Genomic DNA, 25,189 nt, shown 5'->3' on the forward strand with positions numbered 1-25,189 from the left:
TGTGACTATAATAAATCAGTCCTTAAATTAGATCTGATATAGGCAAAGACAATACAAAGCTTTAACAGCACAGAAACATAAATGTTCCAAGTGAGTCAGCTCACTCACTGTCTATCATCTGGGACTGTCTCCAAACTTCCCTTTAATGTTTTATTTCAAGGGCACAAGCATCAGTTTGTTTGTCTTTGTAATTCCGTATTTGCATATGGGAAGCGAGGAGGGGCAAAGCAGATGAGCAAGGGGGTATGTGAGGCCCTCAGGATGGTGGGACTGAACCGCGGAGTAGCCATTTTGGAAAAGAGTTTAGAAGTTCCTCAAAAAATTAAACACAAAATTACCGTATGACCCAGCAAAGGGTATGTATGGGGTTTCCTTTTGGAGTGATGAAAACATTCTAGAATTAAATTGTGGTGGTAGATACACAACTCTGTGAATATACTAAAACCACAGCATTGTATGCTTCGGAGGGTGAATTTTATGGTATGTGAGTTATGTCTCAATAAGGCTGTGATGTTAAAAAAGAAGAAAATGCTAGGGGGGTGAGTTCTTTGCTTTGAAGATAAAATTTTCTCTAACTCATATGAAATTGGTGATTTGTTGCTTGATACTTCTTTGTTCCTCAAATGCATTATGACCAGTAGTTCGCCTTCACGGCTGTGTGGCAGCTGAGAGACAGTCAGCGTTATTTCCCATTCCTTTTTTCCAGAATAATTCTTTTTTCTTAAGTTTTTATTAATTTCAGTAATCTCTACACCGCACATGGGGCTTGAACTCATGACCCTGAGATCAAGAGTTGTATGTTCTTCCGAATGAGCCAGTCAAGCATACCTCCAGAATAATTTCTTGGTGGTAGAATTAAATTATCTCTGAGATGTATTTTTCTACCAGAAGTACAAATAACAGCCAAATATTGGTTTCTGAAGTATTTGTACCCACAGTTTTGTCTTGACATTTCTACAGCATCATGTAAGACATGTTTGTTTATATAATTTATTTGTACATTTCTTAGATCACTTTTCCAGAAGTCAGGTATGTTGAGGTATAACTTACATTCAGTCAAATTCACCCTTGAAAGGTTTCAATTCTATGAATTTTGGTGAAAGTTTATAGTCCTATAAACACTACCACATGAGATATAGACTATTTCCATTACCCTAAAAATGTTCCTTTATATCCCAGTGGACTCAACCTCCTCTCCCCACACCCAGGCCCTGTGACCCCCTGACTGATTTCTGCCCTTAGGGCATGCTTCATTTCCTCTTCTGTGTTGATTTCTCCTGAGATAAATCTCTCCACCACGCAGGACCCTGCATGGCAGTTGGCACCTTAAAAGTTGCTCAGTTAATAAATGCTGAGTAAATGAATGAATCATTTGTGTTTTAGATTCTGGCAAATCAAATCAGAGACTCTGCTCTCTCATTTCTAGGATGTGCCACTTGAAAAAGGGCTATTAATATTGGGGAAAGTTTTCTCCTAGAGTTCCTAATTTATAGAGTTTTATTTTATTTATTTTATTATTTTTGAAAAAGTTTTTATTTATTCATTTGAGAGAGAGACAGAGAGCGCTCAAGCAGTGGGAGAGGCAGAGGGAGGCTCCCCACTGAGCAGGGAGGCGCCATGGGACTCTATGTGGGGTTCGATCCTGGCACCTGGAGATCATGGCCTGAACCAAAGGCAGAGGCTTAAGATCTGAGCCACCCAGGCACCCCAAGATAGAGTCTTTAAAAAAAAGGGGGGGATGATTGTGATTTCCAACTTCAGAGATTTTGCTGAACATTTCAAGCACTTCGTTAGACTTGGGGCTCACAATATTTTGGCTTAACCAGCATGTGGATCTCTACCCTCTCAACTGAATAAACAGCTAGAGATAGAATCCGGGACCAAAGGCAGCTGCTGCTTAGCCTTCCCCGACTACTCCCCAGCTCTGATCACCCCATCTCCACATGGCATGGCCCAAGGTCTCCTCTGGAGTTTCCCTAAACAAGTTCTATGGGATTCCAGATCCTTGTGCACAACTCCAGGGGTGGACTCTTAGACCTACTTGAGTGGGACCTTAACCTTCCTTGTCATGCAGGGTGTGGCCCTGAGAAAACCCACCTGCTGCTGGCTCATCAGTCCGGCTTAGATCCCTTCTGTCCTTCTAGATGTGATTCCTCCTCTATCTTGATATGAATCAGAAAATTGACATCCCCAGAGCGATTACAAGAGGCAGTGAACAAGATTCATCCTTGTCTGACTAGTTATAGAACATGGCCTAGTCCTTGAAGAGAGCTGCCCTTTCTTGAAACGTGTGGTTGCTTTTCTCCAGGCTGGTCTCCTAGCCCCAAGCAGCTGGGTCCCTAGGCTCTTTCTGTGGCTTGGCAGTCCTCCATCCCTTTGTCCCATAGCACAAGTACCACAAAAAACCACATTTCCCCCCTTGGAGAGGTTACACCTTGCCTTCAAGATGAAGTCTTGATGCTGGCATCATATTGTATCTGTTCCAGACCTCGTTCCCTGCCTTCCTCCTCTGCCTGCGTACGTTGCTGTGGCTTCCCTGGGTGACAATGCATTATGTAAGCCTGTATGGGGGCCAGACTTTTCAAGGTGTGAACTCCTTGATACAGGGTGGGGTTCTGTTAGATGTTGCTCAATAAACCAAATGCCAAAAAAGTGTTAATTTTGGTGTTAATTGTGTAGTTCATAACCCTGTGGACGGATAAACCATTACTTAACGGAGGGGAGGGGTAGGAGGGAGAGAAAGAAAGAGAGGGAGGGAGGAAGGGAGGGTAGGTGCTGGAGATGGGCAAGCTTCAGAAAAAGGGAAAAACAGAAGGGACAAAGAGGAAAAAAAAGAGAAGACGGGTCAAAGCAGAGGAAAGCTTGCATTCCTCATGCAGATCTCCCGAGGCCGTGGTACCCGACTTCTGCTTTCTTACCAGCGCAGTAAGAAATCTATCTCAGGTCCATCACGCAGGGCGCGCGCGCACACACACATGTAAAACAAAGTGGAAAGTAAAATCGTGCACAGCTAGCCACAAGCGTGGGCAACTGGCTCCAACAGACGTGGAGGCGGGCTGGGGGGCGCCGCGAGCCGCCGAACCCCGGCCGCAGCCCGCGCAGGGCCCCCGCGGGGGAGGAGGGCGGGCCGGGCGTCCTCCGGGGCGGCTCCGGCTGCGGGCCACGGCTACCCCGGGGCGGCTCGGCACACGGCGCGGGATGGAGACAGACGCGCAGGGCTGTGCGGCCTCCTGGTGGGACATGGTGCTGCGGAACCTGCGGTGAGTGCTCGTGGCCCGCGGCCGGGCGCGCTGTCGTCCCCACCCCGGTCCCGAGCCCCCGGGGCAGGCGGGGGGGATCAGGCTGGGCACTTCGGGAGGCCCCCTTAGCCTGAGCGCCTACCCCCGCCAGCGAGCCGCGGCCTCTCAGACTTGATCTTTCAGGAACTTGCATCCCTTTGGGGCTTCTGAAATTGAGATTTCCAGAAAGACGGCTCAGGTTCCCATACCAAGCTCTTACCTGCCTTGACCATTTTACTAAAATTCAGGACGGATTTTAAAGACCAAGAACAGTGATCTACCTCGTACTCTTTGTTAGATGGCGCCCTTTTAGGTCAAAGGCCTGCTTGTGTCGGTGGAAAAGTATCCCAAGGCCAGCTCCCCCAGGGTAAACTCTTGGATGTATTTAAAGAGCATCCCTCCATAATGCTAAAAATATAGAGTGCATTGAAACCATACCTGTGCCAAGTTCTGATAGCCTTTCACTCTGAAATGTCTATATCAGAGGGTTTTAAAATTTTCTTCCTCTTTTTTTTTTTTTTTTAAGTAGACCCCACACCCAGCCCTGGGCTTGAACTCATGACCCTGCGATTCAGACCCAAGCCAAAAGTCAAGAGTGAGACACTTAACCGACTGAGCCCCCCAGGCACCCCTCTGGCTCCTATTTTAAATCCTTGGCTTAAATGGTAATGTTAAACTGAATTGACCAGCAGTATATTGCCAGTCTCATTTGCATTGAAGCCAGGTATGGGTTAGAGACCCTGGACCCAGAAGACTCAGGTATCTTGTTTTGTTGGGGTGGGAAGGTATTGGCACTTTTGTCCACCTTTCTTCTTTATATTCCTTTGTTTTGTTTCTTGCTAATTGTAAAATGTCCAAGAATCCCATCCAGACACAGTAGACTTCACTTTGGAATATCTGAGTGGTGAAGACAATAACCCATCTTCTCGCTTCCATTCCTTCTGTAGCTCAGGGCAGAGACCAGAGAGCAGCTCTCCCCTGGCCCAGCAGTGTAGACCCATACCTCCACTTGGTATTGGATCTGAACACGAGTCGGAATATCCTGACCCACTGTACTTTTCGACTGCACATTCGTGGGCCTTACCTCCTTGACAGGATTTTTCTGGGAAAGCTGGCATTTTCTGCCTTTATCTTTTGTGCTCTCTCTAGAGTTGATGGCTGATTATTTAACATTTATTTGGCAGAGAATCAAAGCTGCAGTTCATGCTTTTAGAGAACAACTCATTTTGTTGATAATGGAGGGGGATGTGGGGAGTTGGGGACCCACTCTTACTTGCCTTACTAATTACTAAAAAATAAGTCTCAAGAGATGCTTCCTGAAAGAATAAAATCCAAGCACATTTCTTCATCTGAACAGAGAATTGCTGCTCTAAGTTAGGACACGCTGAGGCAGACGCAGAGACCGAGATCAGCATCCTGGATCCTTTGGTTTCTTGGAACCGAGTCAGCTTAGCTCCGCAAACATTCACAGAGGGCGGCCTGCGCGTCTGGGGCTGCTGGTAGCACGGGGTCTGTGGTGATGTGTTGTGTGACTCAAGGAGAACAATTCATCAAAACATGTTTTCGGTGATTATTTTTTAATGCCTTATTTATTTATTTCGCAAAAATTTCACCAGCTGTCATTGCTACTCAAGATAGTTGGGCCCAGGAGAGTCAATCTTCACTCGCCACTGGTTTTCTTCAAACTAGAAACCTGGAAAATGTGCTCACGAAAGAGGCTGGGGGAAGCCAGTGCGCGATTTCCCTCATCATTGTTCCCCATTCACCCCAAGTCTTTACATTTCTGGATGGTGCTGAGGAAACCGTCCTGAGCAGGCGGATGAACTGATTCGTGCTTTCCACAGTACTGGTCAGTGCCTACCTTTCGGGCACCAGTTGAGGCCTGGGCACAAAGACCTGCTCTTGCGGAACTCACAACTTTCAGTGATAGTTCAAGAAAGAATCGGAAGCCCTTCCGCTCTCCCCCAAAGCTACCAATAAGCATGGCTTCCTTCTCCCTCAAGAAAGAAATACACTTTTCTTTCAGTGTTCAGTCCTGTGCTGGACAGAATGCACTGGATACCAAGTGGTTCTGGTCAGTGGGAATTCAGGACTAACAGTAGGGAAACCCCCAGAGGACAATTAAGGGTCAAACCGAGGCCCGAGTATAATGAGTGGGAGAGGCGAAAAGAGAGGAAAGGTCGCCGTGGGAAGATCTGTGTAGAGAGGCTTTAACAAAGCAGGAACACTTGAGTGGATGTGAAGGAGGGGGAGGGTGTAGTGGGGAGGAAAGAACGGAGGAGAACACAGGTGTCACTCAGGTGCTCGGTGATCAGTACATGTTGGCCGAATGAATGGGGACCTAGGATGGCTGTGCGGCATGTCTTACGATCTGGAATAGCTGTCTTGCCAAATGGGGTTAGAGCTGGGCTTCCCAAAGCTGGTGCCTCTGAGCATGAACATGAATGATTCGCCCTGGAGCCGCTCAGGTTCCAAGGGAAGAATGATCCAGTTAGGTTGTGTGGCCCCTGCGGGAGGCCGTGCAGGGAGAGCCACCACTGATCAAAGGGCAGGCTAAGAACAGCAAGGCATCAAGCAGGCTGTTTGATGTGGCTGGCCCTTGGTGGGGATTGGGCTGAAATTGCATCCTCCACTCGAATAAGGTCTATTAGCCACTGGCGACTTTTGATCCCCACTGATCTCGGGGAAGTCAGATTGAGAGCCCCTAGTTAAGAGAGGCTCCTGGCATTATTGAGGCCCCGAGGGATCCGGCCGCAGAAGTGCCTTGAGCTAGTTGAGAGAAGGGTCCTGTATGAATTATTCTTTCAAAACAGAAGCATATTTCCCTCTGCCGTCTCTGCTTCCCACGCACCCTGCTACCTTCAGAAGATAACGTAGTGGGAGACTAACAGGTGGGGTAGCGTGGGTTCAGTCTGGAGAAAGCAAGCCCGAGGAGCCAGCCAACTGGAAGGAAGCATGAGAATTCAGACTGTGCTCGGTTCTGCCCGTTTGGGCTTGATCTGGGGCTCACAGTGCCTTCTCTGGGTTTTGATTTCTCAGCTCTGAATCGGAGCAATGCCCTCTCCTTCCTACCATCTTCACAGGCTATTTTAAATGGTTATGAAAATAATCATTTTCATTTTTTCCTGGCTAATTTTGTGTGTAGGCGGTTGCCTACGTCTGATGTACTTGGAGAGCTACCCATTACCCGTAGCCCACGTCTCTTTTGCATTCCCTGAAGAATTGCTGGAAATTCATCGGACATTCATTATCTTCTCCCTTCAGGCCTCTTCCAAACATAGAAGCATTCTGATTTTTTTAGTTATTACCACCTGAGGGAGAAGTTTTCTTAGAGGTCTCTCTCTGATGACTTTAGAGTCAGAATACAGGAGCAGGAAGGAAGAAGAACGTGGGAGGAAGAGGGGATTCTGAGAAGGGCCAAGGGTGCAGAAGGGGAGAAGGCAGATCCCGAAACATCTTTCTCTAAGGGCTGAATCTTGCCAGAAGCCAGTCTTGTTCCTTGGGCTCGTTTGTGGCTGCATGGAGGGCCAGTTGCACTCAGCAGGATGGTGACAGCTCACTGGAGATCTTCGTAGAGCTCTCGGGTCAGACAGACCTGGGTGCACACGACTCGGCCAGTCATCGGCTCTGCAGCATGGGGCGGGTTACTTAAACTTTTCAGTGTCCTCATTTGCAAAGTACAGGTGATAACAGCTATCTTCTAAAATGCTCTGGTCTAGCAGAGAAATCGGGGCAGGGGAAACAGTGCATCCAGCATGCTTTCCAGTCCCCCAGACTCATGATCTGATTATACTGAGCAGTCTTCACATGGACAGCTCAAAACAGGGGAAGGGATTTATTTAATGGACAAGGTGGACAAAAACCGGAAGCAGGGAGTGGTGACGCTGACTTCCTGTGTCCCTCATTTCTCCAAGGTAGGAGACATTCAGCTCTCATAAGACAGGTGGCCAGAGACAGAAGTGCATTAGTGACCCCTCATGGACCAGTGATAACTTGTCTGCTGATGGCTCCTGGTTCGGGTGTTTTGCGTCACAGGAAAGATACAGCAGAATAAACAAAATGTGCCTGGCCCGCTGTGTCCCCTTCCCTGACAGGCCCCAGCCCTGATGTAGCCAACAGCCTCCAGACACCCCCCTCGCTCTCCACCCTCCTCCCCACAGTCCCTCTTATCAGGAGCATCACATCATCACATAGGAAGTGAGGGTTTTTCTTTCATTGGCTCATTTCTTCCTAAGACCCAGCCAGAAGAGTGGGGATCTGATGGCTTTTCATTCACTGCTTTAGACTAATAATACTTAATATATACAGCACTAAATCGCGATGAGATTTAAAAGTGTGGTAACTGTTAAGTAGTCTGAATCCTGTTTCCCGATGACTCTGGGGTCCAGCCTTGGTCTTGTGTGGGGGTGCACTGAGGGAACAGGCCTGACTCCGGTGCATTCATGTCCCCCCCAACTCCTGTCCCTCCTGTTCTTTCTCAGCAGCTGGTTGGGGACCTGGATTATTGCTTTCCTCTCCTGGTCTCCCTTAGTGCCTAGTCCTGATCCGTACTAATGGCATACAGTTCTGTAAAGCATTTTGCTTAAATGCCAGTGTTAGTCTCTGAAATTTTATTTGGATGCTCAGAGAAAAAACAAACGACAAAACTTGGACTGATTTTGAATGCCTTGTTTGTCTCACTATATCTTGCAGGTCTTTTCCACATTCCTGTTCAATGCTCGGAAGAAAAATTGCCTCTCTGTACAACAGCTTTACTAGTAAACCATTAAAAGAACACATTTTTCCTCCTCTGATGAACACGCTAATATTTTTAAATTTTTGTAAGTATCTCTCTCATGAATTTGCCTATGTCTATTTTCCCAAAGAAAGAACTTACTGCCCTTAAAGTTGCCCATGTGACAACGAAAAAGGCATGTGGGCTATAAAATTGTGGCTAGACTTCAATGGTCTGAAACCTATTTAACAGAGGCTTTGGGGTTTAGCTCGAATCCCTACAGGCTGCTGGGGGGATGGATAGAAAAACAGGGCCTTGTGGGTGGGGTTTCAGTTCAGGGGGTCATCTTTGAATTAGCTGTTAATAGGGTACCTTACTGCTTGGTGTATTGTCTACTTTTTTGCTTTTTCTTTTTGCCTATATCCCTTGAAAGAGAGAGAAAATGGGGATCTGGGGGTAGGGAGAGGCTGATGTGAGGAATCTGTTCTCCCACGTTTTTTCTACTGAGTAATGTTAGTCAGTGTACCACAGTCCTACCGCACAGGTAATGCTCTCACTGGCTTGTCCCCAGGGATTTGTAGATTCTGGCCATTTCATGGTTTGTGGCTAGTGACTAGGTTTTTATTTAGTGGAAAAAGTAAGGCTTGACATAGGTAGCAAAATACTCATTACTTTCTTCTAGACCCCCTTACCTTTTTAGAGGAATGGTCTCCTTTGATTTTAGCTTGAGACAAAGATAAGAAATAAAACCCTATGATGGCCTGTCACACTGGTGCTATGTTCAAGTCTAGCTTTAACTGGGAGTTATACGCAACTAAGGAATCATTGAACCCTGCTACATCGAAAACTAATGACGGCTAATTGAATTTAAATAAAAAAAAATAAAATCTAGCTTTAGGGGTTTTTGTTTTTTTGTTGTTGTTGTTTTGGCAACTTTCCTATGGGCTGGTCCTCGTTTATAAAATAAAATACCTTGCTGGGAATTTAGTGTGGTGGCTTGCAACTTAGAAACCATGTTAACCAGGAGACTAATTACTTTTTTTGATTGTGATTAAAAGACATGGAATTTGACTCTGGGCGTTGATAATGAATTCTACTTTCTAGTCAAAGCACCATTTCTTGTGGATTTAAAGAAACCGGAGTTAAAGATTCCTCACACGGTGAACTTGTATATCAGAGTTGAACCTGCAGTGATTCTGGGAGTCTGGTGAGTGCGCTGACGGACCCAGGGCTGCTTGACGGGACAGGTGTGCATGTTACAAGGGCCAGGGTGAGCAGTGCTGTGCTAGCTGCCTGTGGAGAGGTGGGTGCTTCTCGGAGTCACCTGGAAGCTGTCCCATATACCTTCCCTTTGTATCAATATTTGACCTGCTTGAATTTGCTTTTCAGGAGTTTTATTGGAGTGTGAAGTCTTTGGGGTGTGGCCCTGTGCTTTGGGTCTTTCACCAGACCTCAAGGACCTGGCGCTGCCCCACTCTTCTGCCCTTTTCCACGCCAGTCTTCCCGCACTATTGCAGAACGGCTAGGCTCCTGGCACCCCGAGCCATGCTCTCACAGGATACGCTCTGTCTGCAGCACTTCTATGTCTTTGCTCCCGCCTTTCACCTAACTGCCTACTCCTCTTTAGGGTCTCGGTTTAAATGGTAATGTGGTAATTCTCGGGGAAGCCCTTCCTCAGCTCCCATTTTAGGCAGAGGTGGTAACCTATGCTTGTCCTTTTACGGCATTTCCCCCACTGCAGTTAAGTAAATGTTTGTGCAATTATTTAGTTAATGTTTGTCTTCTTTACAAGACTATAACTTTTGTAGGTGACTTTGTTGGTGGGTTTTCTTTTCTTTTCTTTTTTTAAAGATTTTGTTCATTTATTTGAGAGAAAGAGAGAGTGAGAGACAGCATGAGAGTGGGGAGGGGCAGAGGGACAAGCAGGCTTCCCACTGAGTGGGGAGCCGGATGTGCGGCTCAGCTCGATCCCAGGACCCTGAGATCATGACCTGAGCCTAAGGCAGGCTCAAGCCACCCAGGTGCGCCTTTTCTTTCTTTTTTTTCCCTTCTTTTCTTTTTTCCCCTTCTTTTTTTTCTTTCTTTCTCTCTTTCTTTTCTCTTTCTTTCTTCTTTCTGTTAGTGGGTTTTCATTGGTTAGCACAGTGCTTGGCACAGCACAGAAAAGACACTCAGTTGTCAAGACCATGAGCATCCCGTTGTCTGTTTTGCTATGCTACTGTCAACATCTCTTTCCCGTTTGGTTCTGCTTCTTGTTCTTGGCTGCCAATTTCCCAGTGTCCTGTTTTATATTTCCTCTCCCTGACTTTAAACATGTGAGCATAGAATGTTTAGGAACCAGTATGGGTTCACATAACTTCTTCCTAATCTGCACAGTACAGTTCAGGTAACAGTGTTGGGATTTGAAAATCTTTTATTCTTGGCTCTTGCCCTGGCTCCTCTAGCTGGCAGGGAGGCCAGTCCCCTCAGTCCAGAGGCCCGGGGGTTTGATGTTGGACTTTCTGCCCCTACAGGGCTGAGAGGCCTAAAGACTTATTATTACGCGGCCACCTCTCCAAGTCCCCTTGTGACATGTCATATGGCAGTGTTTGTATCTTCAGGCGTCACTCACTGGTTTAACAGGTGGAGGGACTGGAGCTCAGGCAGGTGTTTGACACCACAAGGTCACTGGTTTCTTGAGTAGAATAGCTTAGTTTCGTATTTAAGTTCTTTTCTCCCATCTAAACTGGTCTCCCATTAAATTCTTTCAACTTGTGCCCTCAGCCAAACAAAAAGCAGGTGACAAATACCTATTGTTTTTTTACTTGTTTCCACCCAATGGATTGCATTTCAGTGAACTGCACTAAGAATTGCAGTCCCGGAAGATTAGTGGATGTAGGAGTCAGAAGGACTAAAACAGTAAATGGTTAAAAGGGGTTGTTTCTGTGCATGGGGGAGGGGGGTAGAGAAGTTGTGCCTGTCCTGTGAGATGTTTGTGGTATTATATTTTGATTTTCACCATGTGCATGTATCACTCTGAAATTTATATATATATATACACACACATACGTACAAATATGTAATGTATATTTACACATATTTAAACCTACAAATATATGTCTTTGACACGAGGAGGGCTTCAGACTTTGGCAGGGAAAGCGAATTCTCTCTGTACACGTTTGTTACAATGTTCCCTTGCTCTTCAGGCACACAGTTCCCAGCTGCCGGGGGGAAGATGCTAAAGGGAAGGACCGCGGCTGGTACGAAGCAGCCCTTCGTGACGGCAATCCAATTATTGTTTATCTTCACGGCAGCGCAGAACACAGGTCAGTGCCTTTGCTTGGATTTTTTTTTTTTTCTTTTAAAGAGAGAGGGAGCGTTTCAGCCCGGTGGGGGAAGGGAAGGCGGAGCTCCGTTTTTGACTCTGTAACTGTGCTTCCACATTTATCTTTTTTTTCTTTTGTGGAAATATGAGGGTGTTCTGGCAATAGGTTTCTCTTTAAAAAATCTATATGTTCTGTATGGAGACTCATGTTGATCTTTAACTGAAAGGGAGACTAACTTCCGAAATTTGGATATTGATTTCCAAGAAGTCAGTGGCTCCTTTATTCCCAAAGAGTGCCTGAAATGAACTGAGCCCATGAATGACGGGAAAGGGAACCAGCATGAGATATGGGGAAAAGGAAGAGCAAGTTCCTTATGGACGGTCGTCTCACAGAAGTACATGGAGATTCCTTGATTTAGCATGAATCCTATTAATCCAATGTATGGGCTCCCTATGAGAGATGCTCTGGAATTCTGACTGTCGGTACTGGGGACCATCTGACTGGTTCTAGTCTAGAAGACTGATGCCTCCAACCTTGCTTTGTCACAAAGAACGCCTCCCTGAAGTCCTGATCCCCTTTGATGTGCTGCCAGGGCCCCCAGTGGGCCTGTCATTATGGTGGGCGATGATTATCAGCTGTGACTGCATCACTTCGGATTGGGGGCGGGGCAATGTGCCTCAGAGGCCCACAGACCCAAGCTCTGTGTCCGGAGGGACATTGCAGACTTAGTGACAAGCTCTGGAATCTGCCCCTTGGCTCCCCTGCCTATGTCCCTTTTCCTCACTGTCTTTTTCCGTCTTGATGGCTTTCTCAAGGTTTGCCTTTGCACTAGGGGCTTTCTGAAGATGTCCATTCTAGAGTGACATGTACACAGATTTCCCCTGAAACTCAACATTTTACAACATTGTTGAACATTGTTCTGATGGTGCAAACTTGGGCATTATGTACTTAAAGGATTGTTCGGCCCACCCATTCATGCCTGTCCCTCTGTGTGGATCTGCTCTGATCGCAGATTCACTGGCTCTGGGGTCTGCCCCAGCTTCCTCCTGTCCCCTGCCGAAAGCCTCAGCTGGCTATCAGCGGTACTGAGCCAAAAGGAGCCCAAATGGGAGGTTACAGGAGCCTTGTTGAGAGCAGTGGATCTAGACTTGGGACCCAGAGAAACCCCAGAGGGTCCCTCAACCTCCTCCCCAAAATCATACTCAAAATTTCAAGTGTGGTTACATTTTTCTGGGAAATAGGTCCATAGTTTAATTATATGTTCGAAGAGCTCCATGACCCTCTGAAGTTTAAGACACTTGGCTCTAAGACAAAATTCAAATGGCTTTTCAAGAATCCTCTGCCTTTGCAATCATCCTTGTCTCTCCTTTATTAGCGTGGTTAATAGAGAGTAGATGATATGGTTATTTTGGGAGAAAGCGTTTCCGGTACCTCCAGCGGTACGAGTCTCCTTCACGTCATGTTGTTCGTAATAGCAGAATGAACAGGGTACAGGCAGGGCGTGGTTTAGTGCAATGACTGCATCATCCTTTGCTCTGAAAAGCCACTTTCTGGAACTGATGTTCCTTTAGCTTCTAAAAGTATTCTCAGAAATTAGTTGTGCTGTGTAGCAGTGAGAGGACGCGGGCTATCAGTATCATCACAGGCTGCTGTGGAGAAGCACGAGCCATCTGGACGTCCCCGCTCGTGTAGAGGAACACGGCAGCAGTGGGGGGCCATCCGTCACCCCCCGACACATCCAAGTGGGCTAGGACACCAAAGACCCTTTCCCTTGCTCCTAGTTATTTATTTCTCTAACCTGAGTAAAAAAGGCATGAGATCAGACGCCAGAAGGACCGTAGTGATTTTTATTGAATTTGTCATTGTAATTCCTAATTCTTGCTCTTTTTTTTAACCTCCTCCACAGGGCAGCGCCTCACAGACTTGAGCTAGTAAAGGTATGTCTGAAGGGGCCTCACGGTACCGATTTTACGTCTCTGTTTTTTCTCTTCTGGGCTACAGCCACAGATCTTCCTCAGGCTATCTCCTGGGAGCTCCCAAGGGTGGGACTCAAAGCCCCACATGTGCATGTCTCTTCCTGCAGTGACCACAGGGGATCAAACAGAAGTGAACATCTCTGACACCCAAAACACTTTCATAAATACATTGCCTTCATCACCAGATGCAGTCGAAGACTTCTCTACCTGCTTTTCCTGAGAGCTGGGGGAAGGGTTGTGAGAGTATATTCGACGTGTTACTCCTGTGAGAAACAGCCTTTTTGCCGTAGGGAGGATAAACACACACAATGTCTGCTGTTAGAGTCATTCGGGCTCTGGCTTCAGCCCCATGGAAGGTTTTGCAAGTGGGATGGTGGCCCCACTGCTCTTCTGGCTGGCCTGCTACACGACTGCTGTTTGTTGGGGCGGCCCCTGCATTTCCAAGTGTGAGGGAGACGCAGCCATGGCTGACTCACAGCTGGTAGGGCAGCTGTGTTTATCTTCTCCCACGCCCCAGTTGGGTAACCTCTCCCTCAGGGGACCAGGCTGCTTGTCCAATTTTTGACCAAAGGACCTGATATCTCCTCCCACATGCCACCTCCCACCTCAGAGCCCTTCCCTGGTGTGACAGCATGAGGGGGGCCCCCCACATCCTGCCAGGCCCAGTATGGCCAGCACCTCCCTCCCCCTCTTCCCCTCGTTCAAACAGGAAGCTCCTCTCCTGTCTGCTCTTCCCTTTCTTCACGCCTTCTCGGAGCCGACTCTGGCGGGTGGTGGGCTGGATGCAGTTCTGCCTGGGATGATAATGTCTATTAATTTTTAGGTTTGCTTTCCACCCTGCACCTCACTCTCTGCACTTCCTACGTGGGATGGTGGTGAGGCTGGTGTCCATGAGAACATGTGTTGTTGTTGTTTTTTCCCTCTCCCACTTGGCAAAGCTGAATTGTATAGCCCCTGTGTGCACAGAAAGGAAAAGAGTCATAGGTGTAGGTGTGCAAAGGAGCCAGGTCATGCTTGTGGTAGTTGGGATGGGAAGGGAAGGTATGATAAGACTTCTTCCTCCAGGCAGATTCTGGATACCTTGTGCCATAGTCATTGTCTCCCAGCCTGACCAGACCTCCTTAGCCCTTCGTTCTCCTCTTTGGAGGGGTGATTTCCTTTAAAAATCAAGTCTTTGCTATTAAGTTGTCCTTCTTCCCTTTCTTCTTTCCTTTCTTCCTCCACTCCTTTTCTCTGTTTCTCTGTTCTCATTCATGTGTCTCATTCATTCATCACTTTAGGCGTCCAATAGAGCTGTTTTCATTAATTTGCAATCCTACCTAGTCGTCTTTATCTCTCTATATAAAGTTCTTATGTGATTATGATTATATCTATATATAATTTTATATTGTTGCTTTTCTACTTAATACTATGTTGTGTACATACCATGTTATAAATATTTTTCCATGGTTTTCCGTAGTTATCATAGTGACCAATTTAAAAGGTGATCCTTCTCCATTCTATTTGTAGACAATTGTTTATTTATTCCACTGTTGCTCGATACAAGTTTTTCTCCCCTAAAATCACTTAAATAATGTTGCTAGAGAAAACTCGAGGCATTTAGTTTATTCTTTTTTTGGACTTTTTCTTAGAGATAAATTCTTAGGAGTCGGATCTGTTCTCGAGTTGTTTCACCAAGCAGTTCTTCTGTCTAGAGGGCCACAAACGACACAGGAACATTCTCACTGCCCGGGGTGCTTAACTGCTCTGTGTCTTGGATCACTGTTTTGGAGGCAATGTCGTTTTTTTTTTTGTTTTTTTTTTTAAGATTTTATTTATTTATTTATTCGACAGAGATAGAGACAGCCAGAGAGAGGGAACACAAGCAGGGGGAGTGGGAGAGGAAGAAGCAGGCTCATAGCGGAGGAGCCTGATGAGGGGCTGGATCCCATAACGCCGGGATCACGCCCTGAGCCGAAGGCAGATGCTTAACCTCTGTGCCAGCCAGGCGCCCCTGGAGGCAATGTCGTTTAAATAGATATTAAAATGTTTCCTTTAGTTCCTCATTATTAGTTGAATTTGTATTGAAAGATTCCTGGTGAGACTCAGCTCCCCGCATCTGTGCTGTGGCAGGGGAAGCGCGCTGTTGGGACAGAAGCAGACCCAGGTGTGGGTCTCCGTTCTGCCTCTAGCCATCTGGGTGACCACGAACGAATTACTTAAACCCTCAGGACTCAATTTCTTTATCTATAAAATGGGGATAATATCTACCTTTAGGGACTATTGTGAGAGTTAAATAAAGTTTTGAAAACACCTGCACAGTAAATTTTTTTTTCTCTCTTTGTACTATCATTGTAATTCACTTCGTTTAAAATGATGTGGTCATATTCCTTCCTCATTTATCCACATGGGGCGTGGCAGTGGTTTCATATAATTGAGTGATCTCTTTATTTTTGATTGATATTAACTCTTTATCTGTCCACATTTAATATACATATCTCCCCTTATTTGACTGTCTCTAGTACAACTCTGTAGACCTTCTGTTGTCAAGGGGATTCTTAAAACGGACATTTACTTTGTACCAAGATACTTCAATGCTTTCATCTCACGTCATCTTCCAACAGCCCTGAAAGCGGCTACAACTGTTTTTCACTTTTCAGAATACTGTTTACGTATTCAGATGTTAGGTGGCTCAAGGTCATACAGCCAGGGGCAGAGCCAGGGTGTGGCCAGGCTCTCTGACCGCTCTGCCGCCTGCCTCCCTTCCTTCCCTTTGAGTCTGACCTTCTCACGTTTGAGGTCAAACAGCAGAGTTCATCTATTCCCTGTCTGGGAAACCATCACAATGAGGATTATGGAAGTGTTGAAGAGGTTAGACCATCTTTTCTGTGTAAACCTTCTGATTCAAATTGATAACCTCTCCTTTGTTATCTAGATGCTGAGTGATGGTGGCTTTCACGTCCTGTCTGTGGACTACAGAGGTATGTGTTAAGAACAGTGTAGAAAGACTTTTCAATAACCAGGAGGGCTATTGATGGTCCTCATTTTGGAGGTAGTTGATACTGTGCTCGCCTTTCCTTACCACCAGGGTACGGGGACTCCACGGGTGAGCCCACAGAGGAGGGGCTGACCGCAGATGCTGTTTGTGTCTATGAGTGGACCAAGGCGAGAAGTGGTAACACGCCTGTGTGTCTCTGGGGCCACTCTCTGGGTACAGGGTAAGTGGGGTCTGAAGATGGCTTCTTGGGGGGGGGGGTCCTCAGGGCTTTAGTGTCATCAGAGGCAGCGATGAGCAGAGGAGGGAACACTGAGCTAGGAGGTGGAGCTCTGGTTTCTCTCACCTCTCACATGTGGTTAGAGACATTGCCATCTCAGCACGCAAGGGAGGGTGTAGCTCTGTGGTTATCTAGGACACTGAAGCCCGTTCCAGGACTCTCCTTGAGAGTATTAAAGTAAAGGATTCTTAATTTATGGCCAGTGGAACCCCTTGAAGTCCTATGCAAAGTTGTATGTCTGTTCCTACCAGAGCCCAGAGCTCTCGTCAGATACTCATAACAAATGTTGCATTTTGTACTATTTACCTGACTGTTAAGTCACTGCTTCACATACGTACTAATTTTCATTGCTTTACAGAGTTGCAACAAATGCTGCGAAAGTACTAGAAGAGAAAGGTATAAAATGCCTTCATGTATACGGTCTTCACTTGGGGGCAGGGAAGTAAATATTGCCTGCAGACTGTGTGCACACTCTAAACACAGAGATGTCTAAAGCACCCCGACCTTAGACAGTCTCTGACTGTGTAATAAACTTTCTTTTTTCTGTTTAATATAAAACAATAGTTGCCTTTCAAGGCCATGAAATTAAAAATAAATACTCAGAAGAGTTAAAGTTACCCCTTGAAAAAGCCCTTATTGTGAAGTAAATGTTACTGTGGAGTAATTTGGATTATGGGAGAGGAAAACAGCCTTTATGAAGTAACAAGCAGGACTTGCTTTCTGCAGCGCGTCTTCCACGACATTTATGTCAGTGTTTCCCAAAGTGTTCTGGGTGCTGCTTGTCTCAGATTCCCTAGAGGTGCTTGTTATAAACTCAGGTTTCCTGGATCCGAGCTGGTTTCATGAATTAGAATCTCTGTGAATAGGACAAGGTGATTTCGATTACATGAAAAGCTTGTCATCTCTTGCATTGTATCTTAAACTTGTCAATACCGGTCAGGTTGAGTTACGTGAACATTTTAAAGCAAGTCACCTGCTAGCCACAGTCTTAATTAATTATGGAAATAAAGCAGACATTATTTCCTCTAAGCTCTCATAGCTCTCTGCGCACACTTCCTGCACAGTGTTGGCGATTCTGGATTATCTGACCTAAATTCCCACATAAATGAATACTTCACCACTTGGGTAATGCAATGACCTTAGAACACTTTAATTCCATTGACATTCTCAACTTTGAACTCTTGCTATCATGTATTTTAATTTTCTCTATATTATATACTCCATAAAACATTATTGCTCTTATAAAGTCCATATTCAGATTTACCCTTTTCTTTGCACTTCTGTTCTTCCATCTCGGATATTTGTTCTGCCTATTCATGGTCAAGAATTCCCTCAGTTTCAGCCTGAAAATATCTTTATTTCATCTTTGTCTTTGAAGGATATTTTCATTGGGCATAGAATTCTTGGTTGGCAGTAATTTTATTTCAACACTTTGAAGACACCGTCCATTTTGTTCTGGCTTTCACTGTCCATTGGGAATATAGCTTCCAGTCTTCCTGCAGCTCCTTTGAAGATAATTACTTTTTCTTCTGGCTGTTTTTGAGATTTTCTTTTTGTCTTTGTTCTTCAGCATTTTTACTGTGATTTTCCTAGGTGTGGGTTTCTTAGTACTTATCCTGCACGGGGTTCATAGTACCATAATAACTCCGGCTTGATATTCATCCATCTTGGAAAATTGGTCATTTATCTTCAAATATTGCGCCTGTCCCATTTTTCATCTTCTTTCCTCCCAGGACTATATATATTTTTTCAGATCTATTCCCATGTTCTCTATGTCTCCAATGTTCTTTCCTGGGTTCTCCAGACATTTTTCTCCTTGTGCTCTAGTTTAAATATTTTCTTTTGACATATTACACAGTTCACTATGTAATATCAAATTTTATTAAATATTAAAATTTTAGGGGTGCCTGGGTGGCTCAGTAGTTAAGCGTCTGACTTCAGCTCAGGTCATGATCCCAGCATTCTGGGATCAAGCCCCGCATCGGGCTCCCTGCTCAGCAGAAAGCCTGCTTCTCCCTCTCCCACTTCCCCTCCCACTGCTTGTGTTCCCTCTCTCGCTGGCTGTCTCTCTCTCTGTCAAATAAATAAATAAAATCTTTTTAAAAATATTAAAATTTTAACAAATATTTTACTATATTACAATTGGTTACTTACAAGTTATTTTAAAGTCAATACAGGATAATGCCAATATCTAGATCCTTTTTTGGTCTATTTCCATTATCTGTTGTTGTTGTTGAGGTTTGTTTTGTGTGTGTGTATTTTTGGCCTCTTTATTTTATTTTATTTTATTTTATTTTTGTTTGTTAGTTATTTTTGATTAAATGCTAGATATTGTTTACAGAAATTGTAGAGATAATTTGAGGGGCTAAGGATAATATTATCTTCTTCCAGAAAAAAGTTACTTTTCTCCTGAAAATTAGTTAAAATAGGGGGGAGATCACCTTAATCCAGTCAGAAGTTGAGCTGATTTGAAGCTGGGCATTAGTCTTTGTGAGGGCTGGTCTGGTTTTAGTTCACCATTACTCCCAGGATGTAGTCCCTTGAAGTCACGAAAAGCCTGAGAAATTATTAGAGTCCTCCTTCTTGTCAGATTCTGAACTCTCATTTTTGTCCTTTTGGTCCTGTGGGACTGTTGAAAGTTCTAGTTCTAAGCCTCTAAGAGCAGCCATCACTGTTGCTTTCAAAATTTCAACTGCTTTGAGGGGAAAAGCATCTCAAACTCTTGTGGATTTTTTTCTGTTGGTATTGGCTCTCAAAATCTCACTGATTTAGTAGCCCTCAAATGCCTTCAAACATACACATAGACATACAGTAGTTGTCCCTTATCCATGGGGGATCTGTTCCAAGAGCTACAGTGGATGCTGAAACCATGGATAATACCAAGTCCTATATATACTGTGTTTTTCCTGTATGTATCTACCTATGATAAAGTTTAATTTATCAATTAGGCACAGTAAGAGATTAATAATAATGTACTGAAATAGAACAATTATAACAATGTACTATAATAAAAGTTATGTGACTGGGGTCTCTCTTTCTTAAAACATCCTATTGTACTGTATTTACTGTTCTTGTGATGATGTGTGATGATAAAATGCCTCCATGATGAGATGAAGTGAGATGAATGAGGTAGGCATTATGATGTGTGTTAGGCTATACTGACCTTCCAACAATATGACAGAAGCAGGATTATTTGCTTTTGGACTGCTCTTGACCGCAGGTAACTGAAACTGCGGATAAAGGGGGACTACTGTGTACATATATAAATGCATATCCCCATCTGACACACGTTTTCTAATTGTTCTTAGAGGGAGTGTTGGCCAAAGCAACACAGTCAGCCTCTGGTACATTCTTTTTTTTCTTTTTTAAGATTTTATTCATTTGACAGAGATAGAGACAGCCAGCGAGAGAGGGAACACAAGCAGGGGGAGTGGGAGAGGAAGAAGCAGGCTCATAGTGGAGGAGCCTGATGTGGGGCTCGATCCCAGAATGCTGAGATCACGCCCTGAGCTGAAGGCAGACGCTTAACCACTGAGCCACCCAGGCACCCTAGTCTCTGGTACATTCTTAACCATGGGCTGCAGAACACTCTCCCTTCCTATAGGACTTTGCCTTCTTAAATTATCCAAGTCATGAAAACCGGGCTGTGTCCTAGAAGGTAGTGATTTTCAACTACCACGTGTATAGCAACCGCTTGGGGTGGGGATGCCTGTTAAAAATGCACATTCTCACCCCCTGCCCCCCAAGATTCTGACTGATTCTAGTGTGGAGTCCAGGAATTTGCATTATTAACAAGCTTCACAAATAACTTTGGTGCACGCAGTTCATGTACAGGACCTCGAGGACCCCTTATTTAGGAAAGGTAGTATTTAGATATGATAGCGGAGTTATTTCTTTTTTATTATTTTCAAGGATTTCCAGTTGATGCTATTATCCTGGAGGCTCCATTTACCAACATATGGGTTGCAAGTATTAATTATCCCTTGTTAAAGGTGAGTCTCTATCTTCATAAGATGTGAAAGTGTAGGTTGTTTCCACACACTTATGCTTATTAACCATTTTCCTTTTCTTAACTAGTATTATATGTTTCTAAGTTATTCTAACCTGAGACAGGTTATTAGCCAGTTGCTACTGAAGGAGGGCACAATGGCTTTTGGATTTTGTAGTTCTTTTATTTCTTCTAATAGGTTGAGATAGTGGCTTATTAAGAGCCAATGCTTTCCCCCCCCTCTTCCTATAACTGTACCTTTTATCATGTAGTTTTTTAATAGACTTGACTTAGGTTAGTTTATTATTTTTCCCTTTTAAAGTGAAACATGCCTCTCATACATCATTTTAGCCCTATGACTGTCAGCCATATAGTTATCATTATTTTATGATAAAATAAAAGTCTTTAGAGAATTCAAGGAAGCTGCCAAATTGTTTTACACAGTACCCAAGTAGAGAGACAATCTTTCCAAGAAGATGAAGTTTAAGGAAGTGGGCAAAAAGATCTAGTTTTTTAAAATCTGTTGTGCAGATTATCCTAATTTCATCCCATGCCTAACGCTCAACTGCTTGTAGACATTCCATTTAATGTTAGTCAATGAGCCAGAGAAAGAGAAAGAGAAAGGATTCTCAGAGGGAACACATGACCCTGAATTTTAAATTGTTGATTAATGTTAGAAGGCATTTTAAGGGTACTTGAATATAACTACCTACTTTTGGAATCTTTTTTATAATAAGTCATCATAGAACTTTCTGAATTTGCTTAACTATTTCAGGAGAAGGTAGCTCATTACTTCCTGGGACAGCTAATTCACAGAACCACATAATATTGAAAAATGCCTGTACTATAAACTCCACCTTGATACAGAAATCCCCTCAACAACAGAAAATACTGAGTGCTGAGTAATTTGAGATAATGAAACACTTTCAATTAGTTTTAGACAATTAAGTATTCATTTTAAGATAACCACTAATTGAGCATCTATATTACTCTAAGTAATTACTAATAAATTCACTAACTTGTATGAATAAATCAGATACAATCCATGTACTTTTCTTTTTTGAAATTCTAATTTTGAAATTTAACATAATTGGAGAATATATGATTTAACGAATAATTATAACTGCACATCCATGTAGCTAACATTTAAGCCCAGAAATTAGCATCACTAGCCCCCCAGAAGTCTCCCGTATGTCACTTCCCAATCTAATAAGCCTCACCCTAGATGTAATCTTTACACTGAGTTTAAAGGTAATCATATCCATGCTTTCCTTTATAGTGTTACCATCTAGGTGTGCATCTCTAAGCAATATAATTTTGTTTTTGAACTTTATATAATTAGTAGAATTATATAGGATGTATTCTATGTTTTTCAAAAAATATATTTGTGGGATTTTACCCAAGAGGTATAGTTGTAGTTTGATCATTTTCATTGCTGTATAGTATTTCATTGTTATTGCCCTATTGTTTATGGACATTTGAGTTGCTTTCTGTTTGGGGTAATTAATAACATTGCTGTTATGAATGTTCGTAAACATGTATCCTGCAAACATCGTACATATTTTACCAGAGTATACCCTAGGAGTGGAATCGTTGGATAGTAAGATATGCATATTTTAACTTTACTAATTAGAGTGCCAAACAGTTTTCCAAAGTGACTTGACCACTTTATTCTCCCACCTGTTGTGTATAAGAGTTCCAATTGCTTCACATCCTTACCTTCATGTGGATGTTTCATTGTGGTTTTAATTTGTATTTCCCTTATGACTAATGAAGCTGGGCATTTTTTCATGTTTTTTAGTCATTTAAGTATCTCTTGTGAGATACTTGTTCATACTCATTTTTAAATTGTCTTTATTTGTAGTTTTTCATAGGATGAGTCATCAGAAAACTATTTGTATTGCAAGTATATTCTCTTGTTTTGCCTTTTTACTCCCTCAATGATATCTTATGATGAAGAGATACTCGTAAATTTAATGTGGACCAGTTTACCAATTATTTTTTATGGTTAATATTTTTAAGAAAAGTGTCCTGTTTAATAAAACTCTGGGTACCAAAGATTATGAAGATACCCTTCTATGGTATCTTATAGAAATTGTTTTGCCTTTTACATTTAAAGCTATCATGTACAAGTACGGACTTTTGTGTGTAGGCGGTAGAAGTCCATATGGAGATCCAGTTTTGGTCTAGTACCATTTACTAACAACCCTTCCCTACCAATTCTGCAGTGCCAGTGTTTGGATATATCAGGGCTTAATGTATATGGGTCTGTTAGTAGATTCCTATTCTTTCCCTTAACTATCTGTCCATTCGCATATGAATACTGCATCTCCCAATTAGTGTAGTTTTTTGGGGGGGGGTTGTTGTTGTTTTAAAGAGAGAGAGAGTGTGAATAGAGGGAGGGACAGAGAGAGAGATGCCTAGCAGACTCCACACTGGGGTTCGATCCTGACCTGAGCTGAAATCAAGAGTCGGAGGCTCAACCGACTGAGCCACCCAGGTGCCCCTAATTACTGTAGCTTTATAATATGTTTTTACATCTGTCCATGTAAGTTCTTCAGTTTTGTTCTTCTTATTCAAGATTTGTCTTGACTATTCTTGATCCTTTTTATTTTGATGTATATTTTGGTATATACTCACCACTTTCTATAAAAAACTTTCCAGGATTTTGATTGGAATTGCATTAGATCTATATATAATTTGGGGAAATTGATACCTTTTTGATATTGAGTCTTCAAAAATTTATGAACATGGTTTATAAACATTTATGTTTATTTTGATTGATTGATTGATGTTTTCTTAACTTTAGTTTTACTCCAGGTTCACCTATGAGCAGAGCCCATGGCAGGAACTTGACGTGCATGATTTATTGAGAGCGTGCTCTAAAGGCAAAACCTGCAAGGTCATTTGAATGAGGGTTGTAGGACAGGGATGGGGAAAGAGCAGAGGAACGCCTGGGTGGCACAATTGGTTAAGCATCTGCCTTTGGCTCAGGTCATGATCTCGGGGTGCTGGGATCGAGCCCCACATCTCGGGCTCCCTGCTTGGCGCGGCCCCTCTGCCTGCTGCTTCCCCTGCTTGTGCTCTGTCAAATAAATAAAATCTTAAAAAAAAAAAGGAAAAGAAAAAGAGCAGAATAAGACGTGAATTCAGGTGAAATGTAGCTTTGGCGTGATCCACCTGAGACTCTAAGCTTTGAGTCAACTGTAGGGGAGTGGTGGTTGTTTCTGCCATCCACAGAGTTACAGAATAGTTTGGGGGAGGGTGACATAACCATGGGGGCAGTGGCTTCTGTTATCCAAGGCTAAGGAGAAGGGGGACAGCCAACGTTTACAGCAAGAATTAGTTTTATTAGTCTCTTCAAAGAACCAACTCAGACTTGGTTGATTATCTATAATGAATGTTTTCTATTTTATTAATTTCTGTTCTTTATTATTCCCTTTCTTCTATTTTCTTTAGATTCAATTTATTTTTAAAAAATTTCTAGAGGTGGTACTTGGATAATTTATTTTCAATATTTCCTCTTTTCTAATTTATGCACGAAGGCATACTGTATCGAAGCCAACCTTGAGATGGATCCCACAAGTTTTCAAATGCATTTTAATTATCATTTAGTTCAAAATATTTTATGATTTCTTTGACCTATGGGTTATTTATATGTGTATTTTCTAATTTCTATACATTTGGGGATTTGATGTTTGCTCTTGACTTCTAGCTTAATTCTACCATGATCTGAGATTTCTCTATGATTTCAGTTTTTGAAATTTGTTCAGACTTGCTTTATGTCCCAACATATGGTCAATTTTGGCATATGTTCCATATGCTTGGAAAGAATATGTTATGTTTTTGGTGCAGTGTTCTATATATATCAATTAGGCAAAGATTATTTTTTTTAAAGATTTTATTTATTTATTCGACAGAGATAGAGACAGCCAGTGAGAGAGGGAACACAAGCAGGGGGAGTGGGAGAGGAAGAAGCAGGCTCATAGCAGAAGAGCCTGATGTGGGGCTCGATCCCAGAACGCCGGGATCACGCCCTGAGCCGAAGGCAGACGCGTAACGACTGCGCTACCCAGGCGCCCCTAGGCAAAGATTATTAATCATGCTGTTCAATTCTTCTATATTTTCCCTGATTTTTTGACTGGTTGTTTTATCAGTTACTCAGGGAAGAGTATTGAAATATCTTGCCATGATTGTAGAGTTTATTTCTATTCTAGTTCTGTCAATTTTTGCTTTAGCTTTTTTGAGCATACGTTATACATGTGTAAAGCACACACTGAGTAATAACGTAATTTTATCTTCCATGTGAATTGATCCTTTTTTCATTATGAAATACCCTTTTGATTTATAATGCTTCTTGACTTAAAGTCAGCTTTGTGTCTGATATTAATACATCTTTGTTTTGAATAGTGTTTGCATAATATAGAATTTTCTATCCTTTGACTTTAAAGTTTTCTGAGTTTTTGTATTTAATGAATATCTCTTGTCAGCAGCATATAGCAGTGTTTTGTTTTCTTTTCCAACAAGCTTTGTCTGTTAATTGTAGTAGTCTATTTAACTTAATGAAATTATGATATATTTAGGTTTAAATCTTACCATGTTCTTTTTTTTTATTATATTATGTTAGTCACCATACAGTACATCCCCGGATTCCGATGCAAAGTTCGATGCTTC

General features: G+C 43.2%; 1 protein-coding gene across 1 annotated transcript in view; it reads left to right on the forward strand.

The window, feature by feature from the left end:
• Nucleotides 1-3,015: 3,015 nt before the first annotated feature.
• Nucleotides 3,016-25,189, forward strand: part of ABHD12B (abhydrolase domain containing 12B) — a 29,343-nt gene continuing 7,169 nt past the window's right edge. Inside the window, exons 1-9 of the mRNA XM_019802582.2 lie at nucleotides 3,016-3,260; nucleotides 7,971-8,098; nucleotides 9,097-9,199; nucleotides 11,178-11,297; nucleotides 13,204-13,234; nucleotides 16,188-16,233; nucleotides 16,341-16,470; nucleotides 16,886-16,923; nucleotides 20,440-20,519. Of these exons, the coding sequence (XP_019658141.1) occupies nucleotides 3,199-3,260; nucleotides 7,971-8,098; nucleotides 9,097-9,199; nucleotides 11,178-11,297; nucleotides 13,204-13,234; nucleotides 16,188-16,233; nucleotides 16,341-16,470; nucleotides 16,886-16,923; nucleotides 20,440-20,519 (738 nt within the window). The 5' untranslated portion in view covers nucleotides 3,016-3,198. The remainder of the gene's footprint in view (nucleotides 3,261-7,970; nucleotides 8,099-9,096; nucleotides 9,200-11,177; nucleotides 11,298-13,203; nucleotides 13,235-16,187; nucleotides 16,234-16,340; nucleotides 16,471-16,885; nucleotides 16,924-20,439; nucleotides 20,520-25,189) is intronic.

This window comes from Ailuropoda melanoleuca, chromosome 20, assembly GCF_002007445.2.
Source record: "Ailuropoda melanoleuca isolate Jingjing chromosome 20, ASM200744v2, whole genome shotgun sequence".
Classification (NCBI taxonomy): domain Eukaryota; kingdom Metazoa; phylum Chordata; class Mammalia; order Carnivora; family Ursidae; genus Ailuropoda; species Ailuropoda melanoleuca.